This window comes from Elephantulus edwardii, unplaced genomic scaffold, assembly GCF_000299155.1.
Source record: "Elephantulus edwardii isolate Elephantulus edwardi_28Jun2011 unplaced genomic scaffold, EleEdw1.0 scaffold00025, whole genome shotgun sequence".
NCBI lineage: Eukaryota > Metazoa > Chordata > Mammalia > Macroscelidea > Macroscelididae > Elephantulus > Elephantulus edwardii.
Genome location: NW_006399775.1, coordinates 10,146,283 through 10,173,523, shown reverse-complemented (window position 1 = coordinate 10,173,523; position 27,241 = coordinate 10,146,283). Strand labels below are relative to the sequence as shown.

At 34.8% G+C, this 27,241-nt stretch overlaps 1 protein-coding gene across 1 annotated transcript in view; it reads left to right on the top strand.

The window, feature by feature from the left end:
• MYT1L (myelin transcription factor 1-like) overlaps window positions 1–27,241 on the top strand; it is a 288,999-nt gene that overhangs the window by 110,891 nt on the left and 150,867 nt on the right. Inside the window, exons 7-9 of the mRNA XM_006882851.1 lie at window positions 8,452–8,542; window positions 10,430–10,537; window positions 22,157–22,368. Coding sequence (XP_006882913.1) covers window positions 8,452–8,542; window positions 10,430–10,537; window positions 22,157–22,368 — 411 coding nt within the window. The remainder of the gene's footprint in view (window positions 1–8,451; window positions 8,543–10,429; window positions 10,538–22,156; window positions 22,369–27,241) is intronic.

The following is a 27,241-nucleotide window of genomic DNA, read 5'->3' as shown; positions in this document are numbered from 1 at the left end:
CACACAAAACAACCACCAGAAATCTATACTATTAAAAGTAAAATAATTATAAAATTAAAACTAAAAATAAATAACTAAATGCAAAGGCATAGGAGTAGAGTTGAAACAGTAGAATACAGAATCAACAAAATAGAGCACAATCATTCATAGTTACTAATCTGGTAAACAGATAAAGGAATGGAGAAAAGGAAGTACATCTAATAGCTATGTGTGGCACTATCAAGTGGAATACTTATGTGTAACTGGAACTCCATAAGAGGAAGGGGAAGACAGAAAGAATTTTCAAAGAGTTATTGACAGAAAACTACCCTAATATCAAGAAAGACAATACATTTTCCATTCAAAGAGCACAATGAACCTCATATAAGACAGACCCCCAAAGTAATTAATGAAGAAATATAATAATCAAACTTTTTAAAACCAAATAGAAAGAAAAAGTTCTGATAGTGGTTCATGAAAAATGGAATATCATGTACAAGGGACAATAAGACTGTGTGCTAATTTCTTAGCAAAAACCTGGCAGTCTGAAAAGCAATAGAATGGCACATATAAACCCTAAGAAAATAATTACCAATTTAAAAAAATCATATAGTAAAAGAAAAAAAAATCCTGTTGTCAACATTTTTTTTCAAATATAATTACAAACTTTGGCATTCCTAGATAATAAAAAATTAAGAGAGTTTGTGAAAGGCAGATCAATCTTAGTAAATATATTCAATGGAATCTTTTGGACAAAGAACCCATGACATCAGGAAATTACCCAAGATCAAGACTCTTAATAGCATCACCTATGTACCAATCCAGATAAAGAACTTTCAAGGTAAAATAAAACTACAAAACTGTAAACAGGGAACTAGAATTGTTTATGGTAAAACAAAAGAACTAGAAAACATCTTCAAAACTAAGAGAAGTAACAATTTATTTAATTATACAGCTTCCATATTGAAAGAAAGTCAAGACAATATCAAGATATAAAAATCTTTTACTTTTAGAAGCTTGTTGTTGTTGTTAGGTGCCATCAAGTTGACTACTCAATGACTATGTTGCTCATAGTGATCCTATGAACAACCACCGGATTGGAACTTTGCCTTATCCTGGAGAATTTAGGAAGATAAAGGTAAATATCAAAATAATAACAAAGGAAATTAACCTACTCATTAAATAAAAACATAAAACATTGAAAGCTAGGGAGCTCTGGTGGCCTTGTGGCAAGAAGCTGCACTGCAATTTCAGAGGTGCACGGTTCAAATTCACCAGATGCTCTGCTGATGAAAGAGGGACAATCTCCTTCTGTACCTGTCAGATCTAGTTTGATGGTACATACAAAAAAATATAATAAAATAAAATAAAATTTAAAGAAGAAAACAATGAAAGCTATGAAAAGCTATAAACAAAAAACTTAGCACGGAGAATTAAGCAGAACAATATTAGTATTAACACTACAAAAACGTTATAACAAATTTCCATCAGTGAACTCAAACTTGTTGATAATTACATTGAATTTAAATGGCTGAAATGAACCACCCAAAGGACAGAGAGTGGCAGAATGGATTTTTTTTTAAATGACAGCAATAAATTGTCTTCAACAAATATATCTTAGATTTTAAAATAAAAATAGGTTAAAAATCAAAGGATAGAAAATTTATCAAAGACTAATAAGATAAATCCAGGAATGACAATAATAGTGTATAGTAAAATAAACTTTAAGTCAAAATCCATGAGACCAAAAAAGGGTATTACATAGTAGTTGAGGGATCAACCCACCAGGAAAACATAGCCATGGTAAATATTTACAGAGTTCAAATAGATTTGTATAAAATAGAGTCATAGAACTGAAAAATAAAGAGAATTGTACAATAATATTAGGAAACATTTAACATATATATAATTGTAAACAGAATCAGAAAGTCATTCCTCAAGGATAGAAAAAATCTTAAGTAAACTTGACCTGATAGGTATGTACAAAAGATGCTACCCAACAGTAGTACAATACACATTCTTTTCCTAATGCATACAGTTAACTCTCCAAAATAGAATATATGTTGTTGTTAAATGCCATCCAGTCATAGGTGACTCATAGTGACCCTGTGAACAAAAGACCTTTTTTTCATTTCTCCAAGTTCATCCAGAGGCAAGCTATTTTGGAAGTGGATGCCACTCCTGCTTACAAGCTTTTTTTTTAAATGGGGAGCTCCACCAAACCCTGTCCACCATGGGTGGCCAGTATCGCGTTTTGCACATCAGGGTCACAGTGTTCAGCATCACAGCAACCATGAGTTACCTCTGTTCATATATTTTTAAGCCGGAAAATAGGCTAGATAAATTTTAAAACCTTGAAATATTTGTAGTATCTTCTCTAATCACAATAATATAAAAAGAAAATAACAGAAAACATAAGGGGAAAGTAAATAAATAAAAACTAAGACACATCTTACTTTAAAACTACTGGATTAGAAAAAAATAACTTAAGATGAAATGTTAAACTTCTTAGAATCAAAAGAGAAAAATATATACAATATAACAAACCTTTAGGGCTCAGCAAAAACAATACTCAAAAGAAAATTAAGAGCAATAAATACATCAAAAAAGATGGAAAGGTTAAAATCAGTAACTTAACCCTCAGCTTATACAATAAAAATTGCAGCTTTTTTTTCTTCAAAATGTCCACAATTACCAAGGAGGGGAGAGTGAAAAAAAGAATTAAGATCAAGGCAGAAATAAATGAAATGAAAAAACAGAAATAGAAAGAATTCACATGACTTAGAAATTGTTCTTTGAGAAACTATCATTAAATCTGTTAAGCTTCTGGCCAAATTGACCAACAAGAAAATAAGATGATGTCAATAAAATAAGAAATTAAATGGGTAACATTACAACAACAACAGTACCAACTGAGAAAAAGATATAACAGAGAATGATGGAACACTATAAAAAAATATGAAAATTTAGTAAAAAAAAAAGACAAATTTCTAGAAATACCCTTCCTACCTAAACTAACATAGAAAGAAGAAAATTTGAACAGACCATAAAAAAAGAGTAAATTGACAAGATCTTAAAATAGAAAATTCCCAACAAAAAAGCCCTAGCCAAGATGACTTCCCTGGAGAATTCTACCAAACTTTCAAAGAAGGGTTGATACTAATTTTACTCAAACTACATCAGGAAATAGAGAAGGAAAGAATAGCCCCTAAATTCATTCTATGATTCTATAAAATTAGCATAATCTTATACCCAAGTCCATGTTCCAATTACTAAATGATGTTAGTTATTGTTTTTCCTTATTTCAACTGACTTCCAATCTTGGGTTACCACTAACCTAATATAACTATCCTCTTTCTTTCTATTTATAATGGTTTCAAAGGCCTGTTATTTAGAAAGTAGATGACCCATCCTGCATCCTAGTCTTTCTTAATCTGAGAGCTCCACCAAAACCTGTCTACCATAGGTAACCTTTATGATATTTGATACACCAGTGACACATGTTTCAGTATCAAAGCAATCCCAAGGTATCTCAGTACAGCAAACTGACAGACAAGTTCTGTACCACTTAGACCAATGTTCTCCCAAAATGCAGTTAAGAGCAACTGATTTTGAATACAAAAGCCCACCGACCACGTGCTTAAACAAGAAACTTCTAGCCCACAGCTGATTGTTACAAAAATCAGAAACAGTCAACCAACTAATACTTGATTGTTAACAAAATAAAAAATGCCCAATTTACATCCAGCTTTCAGAAGATCAAGGAATGCAGTCTTCAATATGTATTACACCTCAATGTCAAGAAAACAAAGATACTTATCACTTTACCAATAGACAGCATCATGATGGATGGAGAGGAGATTGAAATTGTCAACAGCTTCATCTTGCTTGGATCCACAATTAACACCTTTGTTACGAGCACTCAGGAAATAGGAAATAATATTGAGGAGTAATGATGTCAGTTTGAGGAATAAGGTGCATCTGATTCAGGCCATGGTCTTTACAATTACTTGCCATGCATCTGAGAGCCGGACAAAGAATATGGATGACAGAAAAATAATTGAAGCCTTTGAACTGTAATAGTGAACATCCCACGGACAGCCAAGAGAATGAACAGATATATGTCTTGGACAGGGTGTAACTACAGTATTCTTTGGAGGCAAGAATTATGAGGCTTCGCCTCACTTACTTTGGACATGTTGCTAGGAGGTACAAATCCTTGGAGAAGGACATAATGCTGGGAAGGGTTGAGGATCAACAAAGGAGAGAAATATCCTCAACCAATTGAACTGACATGATGACTGCTGCAATGGGTTCTTGTGTGTCAGGAAGTGTGAGAATGGCACAGGGTTCAGATCTTTTGTTCATAGGGCTGCTACAAGTTATACTTGATTTGATGGCACCTAACAACAACATACCCAAGTCAGGAAAAGGCACTAAAAGTATAGAACAAAATCCTTCTTTATTTAACATAATACACAAAATTTTAATGCACTTCTATTCAACCAATCCAAATGCACGTGTGTAGATGCAAACATTGAAGATATTGCAGGCTCCAGATGACTGAAATAAGCAAATACTATACTAAAGCTAGTAATACAAAGATTTTGATTTTCAAAATATATAAGAATATTTCTAATATACTATATTAATTGCACAATATAATTATTTTTAAATGGAAACAATGTGAAAATTATAAAAATGTGACACAATAAGTACATGCTATTAGAAAATAGTCCTAATAGATTTGTTCAGGACATAATTGCTACAACTTTCAATTTGTACAAAATACAGTATATGTGAAGTGCAATAAAATAAATTCTTTCTAAATATCATAATGAAGTGATAATCATATCAGAGATGCAAGAATTGGCTCAACTTTAAAAAATAAATAAATATAATTAACATAATAAATAAAATAAAGGGAAAAAATAGCAAGATCATCACAATTGACAAAGAGAAGGTATAGCATGAACTCATAATAAAAGAAATTAGTGTGATATTTAATAATCGAACTCCATTAATAAAAATCTAACAACATTTTCTATTCAAAACCATTCTACAAAATATAAATAAAAGAGGAATTTCTCAACATAATTAAGGTCATATATACAAAAATAATTGCCAACTTTACTCTCAATGAGGAAAGATTTAAACCATCTTCTTTGCAATCAAGAATGGAATTTTATCCCTTTTATCCCCTACACTTGTTTGTTAATATACTGAAAGTCCTAGGTAGAGCCATAAAGAAAAAAAGGAAAAGAAAACTCTTTGTGTAGTACATGATCCCTGGTAGGTGCAGCCCCATTGCTTACTATTTATGTGAAAAGATAGGCAATGAGTAAGGAAGAAGAGCAAAGAATAACTGATGCCTTTGAATTATAGTGTTGGCAAAAAATGTTGAATATACCATGCACAGACCAAATAACAAACAAATCTGTTTTGGAGGAAGTGCAACAAGGGTGCTCCTTAGAGGCAAAAGTGGTGAAACTTCATCTCAGTTACATTGGGCATGTTTCTGGGAGGGGCCAGTCCTTGAAAAAAGACCTGATGCTGGCAAAGGTAGAGAGTCAGCAAAAGATAGGAAGACTTTAATGAGATGAAGTAACACAACAACAACAACAGAATTGATCATGGTGGAAACCATGACAATGTGCAGGATAGGACAAGGTTCTGATCTGTTGTTCATAGGGTCCCAATGAATCATAGTCCACCCCACAGCAACTAACAACAGTAAACACAGAAAATCTCAAAGATTGCACAAGAACATTACTGGAAAAGAGAATAGTTGAGTAAAGTGCTTGGGTACAAAATTAACACCAAAAAATCAGTTTCTCCAAATTAACAAGGAGGACTATAAAAAGAAAATTTTAAAAATCAATATCATTTACTGTAGCACCCAAAAAGATAAAATACCTTGAAATAAACCTAAACAGGGAAGTAAAAGATTTATAGGAGATAAACTTTAAAAGGCTATTGCAAACAATCAGAAGACATCTACATGTCTTTTGAAAACATTTCATGGTAATGGATTAGAAGACTTAAAATTATAAAAATGTCAATACTATCAAAAGTAATCTACAGGTATAATACAAGAACAATTAAAATCCCAATATGGTTTCCTGACATGGAAAAAAAAAAATGTTCAACTTTATTTGGAAAAAGGTCCCAACCAAATCAGGGAACTCCTACATTTTCCCATCTCAGAGCATCTATTGTAGCAATGGGAAGCAAACCAGCCTAGTAGAGGTTCAATAACAGAATATAGACATGGAATAGAACTGATAAAGCAGAAGTAACTCTGTCCATCTACTGACAGTTTGTCTTCAGCATAGAGTAGCATACAGGTTAATGTCAAAGTCATTTCAATCATAAAAAAAATCTTTTTAACAAATAGGATTAGCACAAAAATTAACTCATAATGGTTCAAATACCTAAATAGCAAAGATAGCACTGTAAAGTTCGTGGAAGATAATATGGGGTCAAAATTAGAGAATCTAATTTTTGGAATAAGTAGTGTGCTAAACATAACCGATAACACAAGAACAACAAAAGATTGTTTAAATAACGGAAATGTCCTAGAAATTAAATACTTATGCTCATCAGAAGACTTTACCAAAAGAGTAAAAAAAGAACCTCCATCCAGACTTGGGGCGGGGGGCAGAGGAAGAGGTAGTGTACTTCGTCAAAGGTTTCATGTCTAAAATATACAGAAAACTGCAACAACTCAACAAGAAGAAGACAAACAATCCAATCATAGCACAGACGTGTGAGATATATGTGTCATGTGGAGGTAATAGAGGTAGCTTAAATTGGCAAAGAAAAAAAATAGATTTAATCTCAAATAGAAATCCTATTTGGTGGTGACAAGAGTCTATGTCCTCACTTAGCATTAAATGGAGACATCATCAATTTGGGATAGTACCATAGGAAAACAGGAAAATTACTTGCTATATCCAAGGACAACCTTGTTTTCAAAAAGTTTAACAGTGATCAGAAAGACAGAGGTGCATTTTAGCTGAAGAGAGATGCTGTCTGGGAAAGTATTTATATGTTTTTAAAACAAGACAATAGAAAATGAGAAAAAAATTGAAAATTGATTTATAGTAAATCAATGTCTTCTAATTTATGATGAAACTATTAACTCATATGAAGAGCTTCCTTTGAAAGAAAGGAAGAGCACAGAGGAAATGAGGCAAAGAATTCTGCTCACATAGCAGCAGAGAACAGATCTCTTGTAATGCCCTTCTAGTCATGTCCCAAAGTTAGTCGTAAATTGGTGCTTTGGGGATGGATTACTCTTTATCAAACACCCACCATATCTAAGGGTTAGGCAGGAACAATACAAGTAGATCACATATAGACTCTGGTTTGCTGTTGTGCACCATGCAATCAGTTCTGACTTGTAACGACTCTAGGAAGGAGAAAAGACATGGACTCAAAGAACAACAACATTATGTGGAAATAGGTTGTTGTACCAAAAGCAAGACCTATAGATTTCAAGGAGATACATTATTATTCTTGAGATTTAAAAAAGTCAAATAATTTGGGGAGAAATACTTGGTTTTGATAAATCTTCCATGTTATCTTTTCATTAAATAAACATTTCTACCAAGGAATGCATCAATAGGCATTCACTGTCCTGGAATTCATAAAAATTCCAAATGAGTAAAGTATCTTGTTGAAGAGGTCAATGTAATGGGTCAACCTTCTCTGATTTTGCACCTGCACCTATAGCCTATACTAGTCATCTCTAATAATCCAAAACAGTGGAATGTTCACAAAGTACAAGAAGAAGGAGAATAAGCCAATAAGCATGTGTTCATTATCACAAAGTGGGTAAATTTAAAGATATCTCCTAACAGCAGGCCTCGTAGCATATTGAGAGCATGCCCATGCTGTCTTTCCTATGTGTTAATTTCACAATGGTAAACTACATAACATCTACTGTTCTTGCTCATTCTACTTAGAGAATAATAAAATACTTGATTGTTAAATTTTAAAAGGATTATTTAAATTCATATTCTTTAACAACAATTTTAACGTCTTCTCCTCACCCATGACCACCACGCTTTCATAATACTTTGTGTTTCCAAAGTATAGGCATGTTTTTAAAACTACCAATAAACATGCTATTACATGGCTAATCAATATTCAGTGCTTCTGTATGAAAATAGATATTGAGGGTCCTTTGCTTCACTAGCCCATCAGAAACAATTTAATTACTGTATTTTCTAACCTCATAATTCCCCTCCTCTAGAAACCCTGCTTTGCATGCAAATTAGAATAAGGATAAAACACTCTTCTTTTTTTCCCTACATGTGTTTTCCTGACCATGCCCATCACAAGTGTTTGTAGGACCGTCTGTTGTATATACTAACACAGCCTTTGTTAAAATTATTGCGTATTCTTGTATTCTGACCATTTCTGTGTTTTAATACTGGGCTGTTTTCTTTGCCTCTCCTTGTCAAGTTCTTGCCATGCATGAAAATGTTCTCAAGTGTCCTACTCCGGGCTGCACAGGGCGAGGGCATGTAAATAGCAACAGGAATTCTCACAGAAGGTAAGCAAAGCATTACTGGATTCTACGCTGGAGGGAAAGTGTTTCCCGACAGTGGCATTCCTGGCAAACCCTTCTGAGGGAGTATTCTTTCATGTGCACATCTTTCTTGCCGAAGAAGACAGATGGTCCTTAGTGTATCACTTTTAAAGAATGAAGAGTGCTGTCATGTACTGCATGGAAGAGGCAAATACTTAGATTCCTCTCTTGCAGATTGAATTGTTTTACTGATTCTCATAGATTCTTTTTTTTTTAAGATTAGTTGGGTTTTGTTTTGTTTTTATCATAGTAATCAACTCTTATCTTTTCATGAGGGAATAGCAATTCCCTGCAAGATGCTATCCATGGTTTAAAATCTGAAATGGAAGTCATGACCGGTTATAATATATAGATACAATGCAGTAAAGACTCAGCCTCTGTGGAAAGAGAAGGGGTTGTACTCCTACATAAAATTAAAAACGTACGGATTGCATCACTAAAAGGAATTTGTAGAATATGATTTAATCTGATTGTCCTTTGTAACTATGCTAATGCTTCAGGCTATCGAATTGGATATTATCACAATACTAGCAGATGTCCAGAAGGGTTGGTTAGTGGAACATTTGAGAAGGAAGTGTGCCAGGCCAGTAGTTTGATCTTCGATTTTGGGTTTTTTTTTTTTTTTTTTTTTTACTCTACTGCTGCTCAAATGAAAAAGCAGACTCAGAATCACTTTTTTTTTTAATAAATTCCTCTTATTTACTCTTCTGTCCTATTCAGACTTCTTAAGTGTTGGTTACTCAGTGGCTTATAATTTTCATCTCACCACAGTCAGTTTTGTTTTATTTTTAATTCGGTAGCTTAAAAATGACTCTGTTTAAATTTCTCTTATGACTTGTAGTTATCAGCTACCCAGACTTATATAAAAATCATACCAGGAGAGTAGAAAATAAATGCCACATTGCTTTCTTTTTTGCTTGCCTGACTGGTAACTTTTTCCTTAAAAATGTAATAAAACAGATTATATCTGTTTGTCATTCAGAAAATTTCCTCTCCTCTATAGAAAGAAGAGAAGTTAGATAGTCTGACAAAGCATAAGGTATATGCTAAGTGCTGTGATGTAACGTTTACAATATCAGTCACTTCATCAAATTTTAACACAGTAGTATATTTTCAGAACATTGCTTATCCATGGAGGAGCTGTGTAGGTGTGCTGATATACTCATTGATAGATATACATAGCAGACATCATGATTCCATAAACAATAGGTTTAAGCAAATAAAAGTCAATCATTAGATCAAGCAAATATTGTTCAAAATATAGTTCAGGGGAAAAAACCACTTTATTGTCATGCTAGATTTTATTTTGTTTTCTCCATTTACATTTTTCTTTCTGTGGAGAACAACAACAAAAAACTAAGGTTAGGCAGACAAGCAAAAGCCTTTTCAATAGATTTTATAGATTCAGCTTAGAGCTCCATCTTCTGGTCCCAAATCAGTCAGTTGCCATCCTTGAGCTCATCCCACACAAACTATCTCCAGAAAATGTTAACTATCATAGAATGAAATGGAAACCTCTTTCTAAAAATTTAACTATCTCATGTTATGTTGAATGACATGGAATTTGACTGGTTACAGTTCAAAACATGACATGGTCATCATTATTGTCTATTGGAAACAAGAACGAGAACATGCAAACCAGGAACATGTATTAATTTCTTTAACAAATAACAGAAAAATAATCCACCTCTCCAAATTAATTTTATGGAGAATGTCTATGAAAGGTCTGACAAACTTCCTCTCACCCTTTGGAGTCTTCTTGTGCTGACTAAGGTGGTAGGTGGTAATTGAATCAGTGTATTGTGAAATTATTGGAGACAAGACAATTAAATTCCCTTTCTGTAATTGCAGCCTCTCTGGATGCCCTATTGCTGCAGCAGAGAAACTGGCAAAGGCCCAAGAAAAACACCAGAGCTGTGATGTGTCAAAATCCAATCAGGCATCAGACCGAGTCCTAAGGTATTTCCCAAACATGGAATGTATCATATTCAAGAGAGTTCTTCTAACCTAATTGAAAAGATTCTGCAGAGTGCTTGGGATACTAGATGAGACTGATTTTCTTAGGTAATGGTAGAAATAAAGGATATAACTGGACAGGAAATCAAGAAAACTGGGTCCCACACGTAACCTAGTAAATGATAGATGGCACCAACCATTAAGCTGTTCACTACTAGATTAACCTTTCAGACTTTTCCCCAAAGGTCGTAATCTTGAAACCCCTATGGAGCCGTTCTACTCAGCACACGTGGGGTTGCTATGACTTGGGATCAACTTTATGAGAGCAATTAACAACAATAACAGCAAGAGAGCAAAAAATCACTTCCCCCTCTCTGGATGTCCTTTTACCCACTAGAAGCTTCCAAATAAGAGAAGTAGATAAAATGTTGCTGGCCCTGATCTTTCATAATTCTGTAAGTGCTAGAAGAAAGAGAAGCTTTAAAAATTTAATAAAATGCCCAAAGAAATTTTATCCTAATTTGAAAGGAAGGGCATCAAGTCAGCTTACAGGATGGTGTTAATGTTTTTGAAAATGTAGTAGTGATGGTAATACCACCTTACACTTTTATGTTTAAAAAAAAAAGAAGACTTCAAAACTGTCATCTCCTCTTATCCTCAGACGCCTTGTGTGGTAGGCGGGAGTAGGTGTTATTATCCCCACTTGACAAGCAAGCAAATTCGAAGTGCAGAAAGGTTAACTAACTTCCCTGAAATCACTTAATCACTGAATGTTATAATAGGGAAAAAACCTACTCCCTTTTTTCAAGTTTATGAAAGGATGATCATTGAGTCAGGAGATGTCATACCCCTTTTATTTTACTTTCATTTTTACATATTTCCTTTAAGTCTTTGCCCCCTTGTAATCCATCATAATCATTATATGTTCTTACTTCTTACTTAAATCATACCAACGACATGTTTTCATAGTAATCATAACTGTCATTTTAATAAGTACATATATTCTAATGTATAGATACAACCTCAGTGACAAAATAAAAACTCTACTGTATAGATATAGGTTTCCAACTTTTATTATTAAAGAGATAATAATAAATATTTCATTTCTCTGTATAGAATATTTTGCTTCTACTAATTATTTCTTTAAGATAAATTACTTGGAGAGAATCAGTAGGAAAAGTATATTAATATCTCCTTGGATCTGATTATACATTATAGCATAACTTTCTTAGTGGATTTTACCACAATAATTAAACTCTCTTTTTCTCTCATTAGAAAAGCTAAAGCCATTATAGAAAATGTGAAATATGCAATAAATAAAAGTACAAACTCTTTATGGTCTTACTATTCATTCAGGGATAATCCTTCAATATGTTTAATTGTAATATATTTCTAAATTTATCACATTAATAATTAAAAATTTCACCAGGACACTGATATTTCAATGCTTATAGTTCATTAATTTGTAAATTAAAAGACTGAATACAGCCTAACCCCCTCACCATAGGCCCCATTTCTCTTCATAAGTCATTAGCAAAGCTGGCACAAGAAACCCAACCATGAGCCCAATTCCAGAACTTTGAGGGTATATTAGTCTTAAAAGAGATGATTATTAGCCAAAGATATTTTTTCAAAAATACATGAAAAGTCATGTTGAATGAAGAAATATTAGTAATTTTGTAACAAAATGTGCAAAAAGCTGGAGTCAGAGGATAAAACGGGACGAACACACATGGCATTTTTCAAGCTGACAAAAATTGAAAATCAAATTCAAGCATCGAATTGAAATACTGAGAGATGCAATACTGAGAAGCTTGAATGATGCAGGAAGCATCCAAAGAAGATGGAAAAAATGCACATAATCACTGTACCAAAAAGAATTGGTCAACACTGAAAACATTTCGTATGAATAAATGACAATGGTGGCAAAGATAGAAGTTCAAATTGAAGACACTACCAAGAAATAAGGCCCCAGGAATTTATGGGATATTAATCAACATGTTTCAAATAACAAATGAAACCCTGGACGTAATCTTCAGTCAATGCCAAGAAATTTAGAGGATAGCTGTCTGGAAAATGGAAGAGATCCATATTTGTTTCCATTCCCAATAAAGATGATCCAACAGCATGTGGCAATTACTGAACAATATCATAAATATCGCTTACAAGCAAAATATAGCTGAAGATAATTCAAAACTGACTAGAACAGTAAATTGAAAGGGAATTTCCAGAAGTTCAAGCTGAATTTAGAAAAGGCTATGGCATCAGGGATAGCATTGATGGTAAAAGGTGGATCCTGACTGAAATCAGAGAATACCAAAAGAATGTCTGTCTGTATTTTATTTTGCTGACTATGTAATGGCATTTAACTGTGTGGACCAAAACAAACTATGGTTAACATTGAGAAGAATGGGAATTCCAGAACACTTAATTGTGCTCATCCTAAATCTATACCTCAACCAAGAGTTTGTTGTCTGAATGGAACAAAGGAACATTGCCTTATTTAAAATTAAGAAGGGTGTATAACAAGGTTATATCCTTTCTCTTACCACGTTTGGCACATCAGTGTCCCAGTGTTCAGCATCACAGCAACCACAAGTTACCTCTGTACAGCAATGCACCTAGAAGAATGTTGACAGGAAAACAATTTGAACCTGGCCGAGGGCCGCAGCTGAAAATCACCCACCTTCAGCTTGGTAGCATAATTTTCTGTCTACTAGGCCAGCGTAGCCTGGAAGCAAGAGTGGCATACACTTCTGAAATGACTTGCCTCTGGAAACTCTGTTTGAACAGTGCTCAGGCCTTTTGTTCATAGGGTCGCTATGAGTCATTTACGACTTGACGGCACCTAACAACAACAGCATCCTTTCTCTATATTCATTCAGTCTATATATTGAGCAAATAACTCCTGAATAAGAATGTGGCATCAGGATCAGATGAAAATTTACCAACAACCGATAATATACAGATGACACAACCTTTCTTGCTGAAAATGAGGACCTGCTGCAAAAGATCAAACACTACGTGGGTTATATCTCAATATCAAGAAAACAAGTTTTTACCACTGAACCAACAGACAACATGATGATAAATGGAGAAAGGCTTGGAACTATCAATGATTCCATCCTACTTGGATCCACAATAAGCCAGCAGTCAGAAAATCAGGGACCTCTCCAAAACACTGAAGAGCAATGATGTCAATCTTAAGAAGACTCAAGTATATCTGATTTAGGCCATAACCTTTTCAATAACTTGCTATACATCTGAGGGCTGGACTCTGAAGATGGATGACAGAAGAATTGATGCCTTTAAATTGTGGTATTGAGTAGAGTACTGAATGTCCTATGCAATGTCACAAGAATCAACAGTATATCTTGGAAAAGTTATAGCCAGAGTGCTCCTTGGAAGCAAGGATAGTGAAATTTCTTCTCTCATACTTTTGACATGTTGCTAAGAGAGGTTATGCCTTGGAAAGGGATACTGTACTTGGAAAGGTATCCACAGGGAAAGAGAAGAAGACCCCCAACAAAATGGATTGAGACAGTGACTGCAGCAGTAGGCTCAAGTGTATCAAAGAGTGTGAGGAGGACAAAGGATAGGACAAGATTGAGGTCTGTGGTTCATAGGGTCACCATGGTCATGCTTGACTCGATGGCATCTAACAACAACTTTGATCAGAACCCTAAAATGTTAGGTAGAAAGAAACCCTGTCTTGGCACTATTCTTAGAAAAGTTGTTGGGGGCTGTACTTTTAATTGTAGTTTTTATCCCATAGACTGATGTTTAGCACACATTTAAATAAGAAGCACCATGGGCAGATTGTGACTGGCAAGGAATTTAGTTCATTGCCAATATCAATTTTTTCCAAATGGAAGTCTATAGTTTAGATATGAAAGCTAGAGCTCAGTTCTTTTCCAATGTTTCTGCAGCTTTATGATTAAGGATCTCTTTTTTCAGGTTAGTGCAAGGGAAGGCTGCACTGTCAATATATCAGGCAGCTTTGGGTAAACATAGTTACATCTACAAGAAAAGTTTCACCAAGAGCCTCCTGCTGGGTTTGAGTTTGTCATAGGACAAGGCCTTTAACAAAACAAAGACCACTACTCTCATTTACAGAGGTGACCGTGATCCACCCCAGGGACTATTGACTATCAATCCACATTGCAGTTTCTGGCCTCTAAGGCTCTTATCTGGAGTTATGGTGGCCTTGTGATGAGAAGCTGCACTGCAGTCTCAAAGGCACACAGTTCGAGCTTACCAACTGCTCCATAGGAGAAGAATGGGCAATCTCTTTTGTGATTTACTGCTTCTGAAAACCTGCTGGAGGGTTAGTTATAGGTTGGTTCTGACTAGATGGCACACAACAAGGCTCTAATGTGTTCTCCAGTTACAAAGGACTTTCACTTCAAACACTGATTTTGCACCCTGTGGATTCCTTAGAGACAAGCTCACTCTCTTACTCATCTTTGTATTCCCAAGGTGTCTAGAACATAGCAGTGCTCATTCAGTGTGATAAGGGAAGAGACTAGAAAGGAGAGGTGGAGAAATAATCATTTAACACTTAGGCTTTAAAATACTCTTCAAATAATTTTTTCTGTAGGAAACTAAGACTTAAAGTAAGTACTTTCGATCTACTCAAATTTTTAATCCCTTTCTCAACATTTTAGACCAAAGAACCCCATTGGAGTCTCCCTTTTCTCACTGGAAGTCCTATCTTCTAACTGCTTTAGCTGTAGATTCCCTTTACTTGACCTTGACCTAACCTTTTAAGGATTAGGGTTTCTACTTTTTCAAGAACCAAGATTTTTTTACTTTGCCTACAAGCTGAATTTTCTACCAATATGAATGCCAATTAACTTATTGTTTGCTATCTGCCAGGATTGTTTAGATTTCCTGTGTCCAGAACTTTAGTTTTACTAGTGGTTATTTTTTCTCCTTAGAATGTTTTCTCACTTCACTCTAAACTTTATCTTTATAATGTTACCCATGCCAAAAAACCTAAAAAAAAATTCAAACTTCATCTTCTCAATTGAAACTTAACTTCTTGCCGAAGTTAAAAGTGACCACTTCTTAGAATTCTCATCGCACTTTGTTAAAACACCATCACATTCCAAGTAACCTCAGAAGGCACGCGGACTGAAACTCTGAGGTTTATTCTGTTACACATCCATATTGCCTGGTAAAATGTCTTTAAAACAGTTGATATTCAATTAAACTTTATATATTTTATAAATTAGATGAGAAATAAATAAGGTAAATTAGTGAAATAAATAAGTTGGTGATTTGGTAAGTAAATTGGGTATTTAACCATTACTGCTATTGTTAGGTGCTATCAAGTTAGGTCCAACTCATAGGGTTCTTCTGTTTACAGAAGAAAACATTGCTCTATCCAGCATCATTATCACAACTGTCACTTTCTTAAGCCTTTTGTTATAGTCACTATAAAGGTAGTATCAATAAATTATTAAGCAAGATACCTAAAGAGCTATGTAAAGTATTTAAAAGCAAAACATCACCTTGAGAACAAAGGTGCACTTGATCCAATCCACTATTTTCAACTACTTCATATGCGTGAGAAAGAAGAGCAATTAATAAGGTAGCCTGAAGAAGGATTGATGCATTTGAGTTATGATGTTGGCAAAGAACATTGAAAGGTAAACAAGTCTGTCTTAGAAGAAGTCTTGTCAGAATGTTCCTTAGATGTTGGGAAGAATTAATATTACATATTTTTGGTTTATTATCAGAAAGTCCCGACCCATGGAGAAAGACATTATGCTTAGTAAAACATAAGGTGAATAAAGAGAAATACCCTCAGTGAGATGAATGAGCTCAGTGATCACAGCAGTGGGCTTGAACAGCAATCACAGCAAGGATGACACAGGCCCAGACAGTGTTCCATTATAGCCTTCAAAGGGTCACTATGAGTCAGAATCCATTTACTAGAACATAACAGTAACATAAAAGTTTATTTACTTTCTTTGAAAATATAGTTATTAAAACTTTGTAATTATCTCAAAACTAAGCAAAATTAAATATATAATAAGATATTTTAAAATTTCTTTATTAGACAAGTTATAATAGCAAATATAATATAAAATGGAGTACAATAGTATATAGTGAGCCCTGATAACTCAATGAATAAGTATTCAACTGTTGAAAGAATGTTTGTACATTCAAACCCACCAACAGAAGATAATAGTAGTATGCTCTTGTAAAGATTACAATTCAGGAAATCCTATGGTGGAAAAGTTATATGTTGTTGTGTTGTTGTTTTGTTGTTGTTGTGTACCTTTGAGTCAGGACCCATAGCTGGCCATCCAGTGGGTTTTCAGAGATTGTTAACTACATGAGAACAGATTGCCCATCCTTCTCCCATGGAGCTGCTGGTGGATTTGAGCGTGTGCTTTCAGACTGCAGTGTAGTTTCTTACCACAGCTATATTTTAGGATATATCAAAGATGCACAACATCATAATGTACCCTGTAGTATATAATTTTGTTGTTGTTAGGTACTGCTGTGTCAATTCCAACTGACAGCAAAACCCTGTGTGCAACAAAATGAAACACTGCCCTGTGCTCTACTGTCCACACATTCATTACTGTGCTTGAGCCCAACATTGACAAACACGCTGTCAATCCATCTCATTGAGGGTCTTTCTCTTTTTCATCAATCCTCTATTTTATCAGAATATCTTTCTCCAAGAACTGATGCTTGTTGATAATAAGCATATAAGATGAAATCTTGCCATCTTCTCTTCCAAGAATCATTCTAGCTACAGTTTTTCTAGGACAAGTTAGTTTACTCTTTATCTAGTGTCTGGTTTTTCAGTATACCTCATCAGTGTCTGTGTGTGTGTGTGTGTGTGTGTGTGTGATTATTGTTGTTGCTGTGTACTATTCAAGTCAAAACCAACTACCAACTCATAGCTGACCTTCCAGCAGGTATTCGGGTCAGATATGAGGAGACTGCCCATCCTTCTCTCATGGAGTAGCTGGTAGATTAGAACTACAAGCCTCTTGGCTGGCACTGCAACTCTTTGCCACTAAGCCACCATAGATCCGTGTGTGTGTGTGTGTGTGTGTGTGTGTGTGTTTATTGCTGTTAAAGCCATCTAGTTGACCACAATCACAGCAACTCTTTGAACAGATCTGAACCTTGCCTTACGCTGAACTGACTTAGTGATCTCTGTCATGCTCGAACCCCTTGTTACAGTTATTGTGTCAGTCCAATTTGTTGAGTCTTCCTCTCTTTCTCCGAACTTCCACATCTCCCAACATAATTTCTTTTTTCAAAGACTTGTCTCTCCTGAAAATATGCACAAAGTATGTGAGATCTTGCCTTTCAGGAGCACCCTGACTTCACTTCTTTCAAGATAAAATTCTTTTTCCTTTTGGTGGTCCATGGGATATTCAGTACTCTTTTCCAACACCATAATTCAAAGGCATCTATTCTTTTGCCATCATTATTCATTGTTGAACTTTAAGATGCATAGGAAATAATAGAAAAGACCATGGTTTGGGGCAAGGTACACTTTAGTCTTTAATCCGACATCCTTGCTCTTTAACATTTTGGAGTAGTCCTTGACAGTCAATTTTTTTCCAATGTAGTATGTCTTGATTTCTTGACTGTTAACATTGGTGTTTATTTTGCATCCATGTAAAATGAAGTCATTGATAACCTCAAACTTTTTTTTCCATCAATAATAATCACATAAAATGCAATGTAACCTTGAAAAAGTAATTCTTTGGGGTGGCCTTGTAGCAGGAACTATTTGGTGTTGATGTGATGCTTCACACTGTTCCATAGTCTTGTCAAACACCATAATGGTTACCCATTATGTACAATGTTTGGATGAGCTTCCAGATTGGTTTATGCTGGGAAGCAGGAGTAGCATTCACTTCCTAAATTGGATGCCTCTGGAAACTCTACAAACTCTCTAAACTCTACAAACTCTCTAAACTCTATAAATGTACAGAAATTATGTTAGTTACTGAACAGAGTTCTGTACAGAAATTATGTCAGTTATAGAACAGAGGTCAGGTCTTTTGTGCAAAACTTACTCTCAGTCGTATTCAACTTGATGACACTTAACCACTGCTAAATGAAACGAGTGTTGTTATATCTGGAAGAACACTCTTCCACTTTGTACATCACTCTTTGTCAATGTGTAATATGAAGTAGCGTGGGTTTGCTGTGATGCTGAACCGTGTACCATTGGGGTATCAAATACCAGAATGGCTTCCCAGTGTGGACAGTGTTTGGTGGAGCTCCCATCTGTAAAACAGATTTGGAAGCAGGAGTGGCATCCACTTCCTAAACCATATGCCTCTGGAAACTCTATGAACTTGGTATTGACAATAGTTATGGAAAGGCATTAGGTCTTTTGTTCATAGAGTTGGTATGAGTCACACTTGACTCGATGGCAATCAACAACAAGTGGCAGGAAGCTGTTCTGCAATCTCGAAGGCACACGATCGAAAGCCACCAGCTGTTCCACAGGAGAAGGATGGCCAATTCCTCCCATGCGCTTAACTACCTCTGAAAACCCACTGGAGGATCAACTACGGGCCAGTTCTGACTCTACAGTATACAATAACAACTAATAGGAATATAATACACCTATTAAGAAATTTTCTTTAAATGTCTGTGTGAGAGAAAGTAAAATTAAAATACCATACAAGGTTATGGGTAAAAGATATAAAAGAATAAGCTTCTATTTTGCATAAACATAAAATAAACCATAAAAATACACTAAAGCCTTAACAGTTTTTCTCCCTAATAGAATTATAGCTGATTTTTTCTTTTTATATTTCTGTATCTTCAAAATGTCTTTGTCTATGAATTGTGTAGTACTTTAGTAATTATAAAGAGCAAAATAGCATTTAAAATCTCTATTCCTAAAGTAAGAACAAATATTCTATGATTACCAAAATAGCATTTAAAGTCTCTCTTTCTAATGTAAGAATAAATATTTTGTGATTACATATAAGCTCAATGTTCAGAAAGAGAGAAGATCCAAGAAAAAGCATGTTTACATGGATATTCACACGATACTTGTGGAAATAAGTTACGAAAGGTAAAGACTTAAACCTTAGTTTACCATTTCACAGGTAGAAAATAATCACAATATTGTTTATACTTCTAATGTCAAAGATATTTTCTACTTTACAGTATAAGTCTGTCCGTTTTTACATTTTATATATATGGTATGATTCCATACCTCTATTTCAGATATCAATAATATTTCCAAATCCACTACTAATAATCAAGAAATGAAATCTTGCTCAAAAAACTATTACCTTCATTCATTGACTGTAATCCTAACTGTAAACCTAACACCAATATATGAATTCATGGTTTTTCCTGTGAAAACATTAGTCATTGCTGGATCATTATTTAATACATTTTATGTAAGCAAGAAAGGCAACAGAAATAATCTAAGGAAATCATTCTGCCCTTAAAATTGCAGGCTCCCTTTCATTTAAATGGAGTCCTGGTGGCATAGTCCATAGGGAGTTCCTGCTAACTGCTAAGGTAGTTCTTCTCTGGTGGTTTGAATCTATCAGTGTTTCTGTGGGAGAAAGATGGTCAGTCTCCTCCCATATGCTTTAAAGCCTCAGAAACCCACTAGAAATTCAGCTGTGTATCAATTCTGACTCATTGTTCATGAGTTTTTGTTTCTCTCATTGTTGTTGTTGCTTTTAAGTGCCATCAAGTCACCTGCGAGCCATAGCGACCCTATGTACAGCAGCTCTGAACTCTGCCCTCTCCTGAGCCAGTCTCACTAATTCCAACACACCAACCCCTCTTATCCTAGTTCCTGTATCAATACATCTCATCTGGGGTCTTCCTCTCCTGCACTGTCCGTCCACCCTTCCAAGCATGATGGTTTTCTCCAAGGACCAGTCTCACCTAGCCACATGCCCAAAGTATGTGAGAAGAAGCTTCAAAATCCTAGCCTCCAAGGAGAAACTTGGTTTCCACTCTCTCCAAGACAGACCTATTTGTTTTCTTAGCAGTCCATGGTATGTTCAAGACTCTTCACCAGCACCACAACTCAAAGGCAACAATTTTTCTTCTGTCATCCTTGGTAATTGTGAAGACCATGACTTGGATTAGGCGCACCTCTGTCTCTAGACTGACATCGTTGTTTTCATCACCCTGGAGAGGTCCCTGACAACAGGTTTTCCCAATGCAATTTGTCTTTTGATTTCCTGTCTGCTGGTGTTAAGAGTGTTGATTGTGAAGCCGAGCAAGCTGTAATTGTTAACCTCAATCTTCTTCTCCATCTATCATGGTGCTGCCAATTGGCCCAGTGATAAGAATCTTTGTCTTTTTGATGTTGAGCTTCAATCCATATTGAAGACTATAGTCCTTGACCTTCTGAAGCAAGCACTTCAGGTCTTTCTCATTTTCAGCATTAGAGTGTTTAAAAAAATAATGCTTATGTAAGAACAGAAACCTTTTAAAAAATATTTCCATTGAAAAATACAGAGAAAGAAACAGAATAGACTATTACTCTCCCAGTTAAATGTTTCTATCTTGTTTTGGTTGTTCATTGCTATTGAGTCAGAACCAAGGCGCAGCTGATCCTCCAGCGAGTTTTCAGTGGCTGTAATTCACACAGGAGGAGATTTCCCAGAACAGCTTGTGGATTCAAATTGTTTGCTTTTGAGTTGACAACACAACTCCTTACTACTAAGTTACACCAAATTTATGATATAATTAACCAGTACTCTTCAAATGAAAAACAAAAACAGTGGACAGTCAGATGGAGGAGACTAAGGAAACGTGACAAGTACATACAACATGGGGTCCTGGATGGACATTGAAACAGAAAAAGAACATCAGTAGAAAAAATTGGTTAAAGCCACATACAGTCTGTAGTTCATAAGAGCATAAAAATTTTTTCCTGACTTGAGTGATTGTCCTGTAGTTATATAAGATGTTAATACTAGGGAAGTTGGAAGAAAGGGGTAAGGGAACTCTTTCCTACTCTTACAGCTTTTTATAAGTCTAAAATTATTTAAAAATAAAAATTAGAAATTCTTCCTAAGAGAGAGAGAAATAGACATAGTACATAAACAAAATAGAATATGAATACTCAAATTTAAACCCACTGAAATATTCTAATCTAAAAAATAAAAGACTACTAGGTAAAAATATTTAAAGTATTAAAGTATCTTCCTGCATGTTCAAATAGATCAATTTTTATCTAATTTGTCTTCATATGTTTTCCTGTCTTCCATATTCTCTTATTTTTTTTAAATAAATGTCTTGTTATTTTACTTATGTGTAAATTCTACTGTTGTTTGTAACTACTGAAAAAGAAAATGTTTTGATAGGAAAATCATTTCCACCATCAAAAGTCCTGTCTTCATTATTCATAGATGATCTCCTAAAAGGAAAAATTGCATTTTATTTTCATCCTTTTAATTGTTAAAGTGATTTTAAACAACTTAATTGATGTTACATCCTTAAAATACACTTGATCCTTTGTATGGGACATCAAAATATTGTTTTAGTGAAAGTTTCTGATGTACCAATATTGTCATTTTCATTCAAATCCTATTTTCTGCAGAGCCATAATAAAGCAAATTTTTTGTTTTCTTTTCCTTACAGGCCAATGTGCTTTGTAAAGCAACTAGAGATCCCTCAATATGGCTACAGAAATAATGTCCCCACAACCACACCTCGTTCCAACTTGGCCAAGGAACTTGAGAAATATTCCAAGACTTCATTTGAATACAACAGTTATGACAACCATACTTATGGCAAGAGAGCCATAGCTCCCAAGGTGCAAACCAGGGATATATCCCCCAAAGGATATGATGGTAGGAGGTGCACACTCTTATACATGAGAGTCAAGTTTGCCGTTAATAATGTTGTTGTTGTGTATATCCGTTTGCTACGAATAGTAAAGCGTGTGTTGTAGCTTGTTTAATATAAAAATAATACCAAATTCTTATCATGACATTGTAAACTTAAAATACCACACAAATGTGGCTAAATAAGAACTGGAAAGAGAAGGTGAGAGGGAAAGGAGGTATTCTTCCTTCAGTATTTCTAAAGAAACACATTCTTGCTGCTTGCAGAGTGAAGATGGAGAAAGCATTGGTTAATTGCTTTTCATGGTATTGGCATGATGGTATGCTTATCTTAAAAAGCTACTCTTAAATGGATGGACACTAGACAGATAATACAGCAGAAATCCAGTGGGAGACCTTCTGAATTCAGGGCTTTTTTTTTTTTTAAGAATCCTTATGTAAACTCCGTGTTCTCAACCCTGGATGCACACTAGATTGTTTGGGGGAGATTTTTTAGAAATTCTGATACCCAGACCACGCCCTAGACCAATTAAATCAGGATCTCTAGGGGTAGAACCTGTAAAAGGCAATTTTAAAAGCTTACCAATCATTCTTATGTTCAGTCTGGAGTTGACAAACGCTGCTTTACCTAGTCTCTGCAGTGGCAAGTCTAGATTCTCTGTGTTCTCTCTGGGGATAGAGAAGGAAGAAAAAGGAAGCTTCAGAGCAGCTTCAAGATGATGATATCACTGTGTTATTTGCTGCATTCATAGCTACAATGAATTATAACAAAATGTAACTGATGTAAGAAAGAATACTACATGTTTCACAAGAAAGAAGTCTCCAATTCTTAAATTGAGCATACTCTCAATGATGTAAACGAGTGACTATTATTTCATTGATGAGGTAACTTGATAAACAATCTTAAATTAGATGGGAAGGTAGCATTTCTCCGATTTTACTTATCTAACCATGTTCTGCTTTAAATTCCAGGATATATGTATGGATTTAGTTGGAAAATTATAAGATGTGAAAGTTTTGCTGGTTTAAAGTATTATATTGGTATTCTCTACTAATTAAAAGGAGATAGGGGTTTTTAAGACTTGAGTTGTTCTTTGGGGGGAAAAGAACCATTAAGTATGTTTAATTAAAATTATAGCACAGGAAAAATATTTGTGATTAATTCTTGGAGAATTCTGAAACTTTTTAAAAAAATTCAATACCAGTGACTGACATCTTCCTATACTAAGTCATTTTTTAATTTTAAAAATTAATTATTATATAGTAAATGAAAATTTATATTTATTTGATGTATATATACTGATGGTACCTATGTGTGTGTCAGTTTTCAAGATATGAGAAAGTAGATATAAGTGGAATAAAAGGAGTTAACTATAGGATGTAACAGAGAACTACTTCTGTTCTGTTGTTAATTTTCTAATGTAACTTGTCAATTTCAGGTTTGTTATAATTTTGTTCACTCAATTTTAAATGAGGATCAAAAGAAATTACTCCATATAATTGATGATTCTACTTACTGGATTTCCAATTCATTCATATTTTAAAGTAATTCTATTAATCCTTTCAATTGATGTTTATTTTGCCTATTTGTTTTATTATTGTTGTTGTTGTTGTTCTATGGGGCCTAATTTCTTTTAATTTCTTTTTTATGATTGGACTATAACCTTAAAGTAAAAGGGTATTTCTGGAGCAAACCAGAAGGCAGTTAAGTGAAGTCAAACTTACTTGGTTATATTCTCAACATTGCCATCTGTAGAATATTGGGCAAATTAACCTTTCTCTATTTTAGCTTCCTCAAGAGTAAAATGAGAGTAAAAATTTCCATCCTCTCAACTCACAGATCTGTTGTGTAGCTCAACTGAAACAGTGTGTGTGGACGCACTTTGTCAACTATAAAGGGCTAAACAAATACATATTAATTAACATTCTCCTCACTCGCCATGTCAAAAGTCTTACCACAACTTACTTGCCATGTCTTACCACAACTTACTGAGAAGAAATAGGCAAAGCTCTATTTCTATTCCACTAAGTATATATGACAATTTTTTTAATATTATAAAAAGATACAAATAGGAATAAGATTTGCCAGGTGGAGATGAGCAATGGGATGTCAACTGAGAACAATCAGTACTGTAACTGACACCAGGCAGTAGCTACTATAGATTTACTGTGTTTGGTGTTACCTTAAGTGTTCCCAAAGACTTTGCTTAAGGTGTCTAAATAATCTGAGTCCTTGAAATGAGTCTATTTAGAATGAGGAATCAAAATGATTACGGAATAAGGGATTAAGGCCATGCAGATTGAGTACCCCTCTCCCCGTCTCTGGATACCATCACTTATCATATCAACCACGATCAAGACACTCAACAAAATTGAATTAACCACCTACATTTTTTTTATCTGGGAACTGAACCAGTTGCTATATATTGGTTGATCCAATCACATGTCTATTTCTTTATTGTTTTCATCTTAACAATCTGTTTCAAAGAAGAAATCCCACTATAGATTATGCCAACAGAGTGTCTAGTGGCCTAGTGGATAAAGAGTTGCTGTGACAACCCAAGGGCACATGGTTTGAATCTACCAGCTGCTTCACAAAAGAAAGATGGGTAATCTACTCCTGTGCTTTAGAGTCTTTGAAAACCCTCTGGAGAGTTGGCTAAGTAGGTTCTGACTTAACAGCACATCACATATATATGTATCTCAGGGAGCTCTGGTGTCCTAGTGGAGAGACAGTTGTGCTGCTAGCCCAAAGATGGCACAAGCATTGCCAAAGTAAACTTAAACTAGATGATGGAGTTGAATAGAAAAGGTAGTTTTGTGAAGGCAGGAAAATACAATGGGTTCATAGCTTGGCTTTGAAGTGGTTTTTTCCTGGCTAGTTATGGTCAAGGGAGCAAAACCCGGACAAGCTAAATTTTTTTTTTCATATTTGGGTAAACCATAAAGGTAATCAGAATGAGGAGAATTACCAGATAAAGCCCTGGTAGAAAGTTAATCTCTTGTCTGTTGGATTTTTTTTTAATTAATTTTAATGAAAGTTTACAGAGACTTAGGGTTTTCAGTCATTCATTGTTGCACTTTTCTGTTGGATTTTGATCCGAGACAGAAACAGTGGTGCCCTGTCCAAGACGGCAGCCAGTTGAACTTCTTTGAAAGCGTGTCTCTGCCCAAGCCTGCCTGTAATCCAAGCTCACACAACAGGTTCCTTTAAAAGCTTACTCTGCATCTTCTTATCTTCCATTACAAACTTTTCACCTATAATTTTTCCTACTCCAGTTGTCCAGATCTCCCTAATTTCAAACTTTTTCATCTGCTCTGGTTTCACTTCATTAGCTATGTATGGATGAATTGGGCCAAAGTCCCTTTGGTATATTGAAAATATCAATGATTTGGTGAGGCCTTAAGATGACTGAGAAAGACAAGCAGGACACGGAAAAAATATCTAGGGAAAACAACCACATAGCTTCATCTACCATGCTAAGGAATTTGGGACCCCCGATAGGATTTGGAAGTTCATGTAAAAATATTATTAAGTCGAAGAATAGGAGAGAACTGTTATTTCCAAAATCTGTATCTTCAACCCTATCCTCTCACATTACTTTTCTTGGCTTAATGCATAGGTCACAAACCACAGTGCACAAGTGAAATCCAGCATCACCACCTGCTTTGTGTGGTGAGCTAAGAATGGATTTTATATTTTTAAATAGTTGGAAAATAGCCAGATAAGTAGAATATTTTGTGACACATGAAAATTACATGAAATTAAATGTCAGTGTCCATAAATAAAGTTTTATTGGAACTCTGCCACCCTCACTCATTTACAGATTTTTCTACTCCTGCTTTAGAGCTATGACAGTAGAGTTGAATCGTTGTGACAGAGACCATATGGCCCGCAAAGATTATTTGATCTTCTCTCTCATAAAAAAAAAAATTTTAAAAAAGTTTTCTGACCCCTAATCTAAGCCATTTCTACTTTTATCTCTAGATAAAGTATCACATTCAGTTTAAAACATAATAAATTTGCAGTCCCAGAATGAACTTCCTCCTGCAATTCTCTCTGTAAAAATTATCCCCAACTTTTAAGTCCTCTAGGGATTACAAATTTTTAAACATATTTTAACTTCTTCCTTTCCCTTCCTCATACTCAGCATTACTCTGATTCACCCCGACCTCTCTCTATTACTGCCATTACCCTTTTCCAGGTAATATTATTCTTGGTCCCGTCTCTTTGTAATTGTGTTAGCCAGTTTTTCTCCCCTCCCATCATATTCCATTTATTAATCCTTGTACTATTGCTTCCCTGAGTTCCCCGTACACCTGGCATACTCCATGTCACACTCTAGGATTGACTGCTCTTTCCTTTTGATTATACACTCACTCTTTTTACCTAACATACTTTCCACATTCAACATCTGCCTCCAGATACATCTTTAGTAAGACAAAATTCTAGTCTAGATTCACTGCTAATTTGACTCAGATATTGACATTTCATGATTCATGACACAGTTCTCAACTCTCAATAGCAAAGTGCTTGTATAGAACATTATGCCTTTTCCCTGTAATTATCTATATCACACAATATAGGATTGTGTATTGTCCTATAGTAATTTCTTGTGTAAATGGCTTTTGTCCCACTAGATTGCAAGCTCCTTCTGGACAAGAGGTCTTGTCTTAAGAACCTTTTCAACTTGATAATACCAGCACACATCAGGTAATTGTTTGCATTAGCCATGCAAACAATTTTGATTTAAAACAAGTTCAAATCAAATAGGTTAAATATTTGCATTGCAAATGATATCTAAAAGTTTATCCTCACAAGAGAGTTTTTCCCCATGTAAGATTTTCATCTTAGTTCTGAATAAGAACAAACACGAAT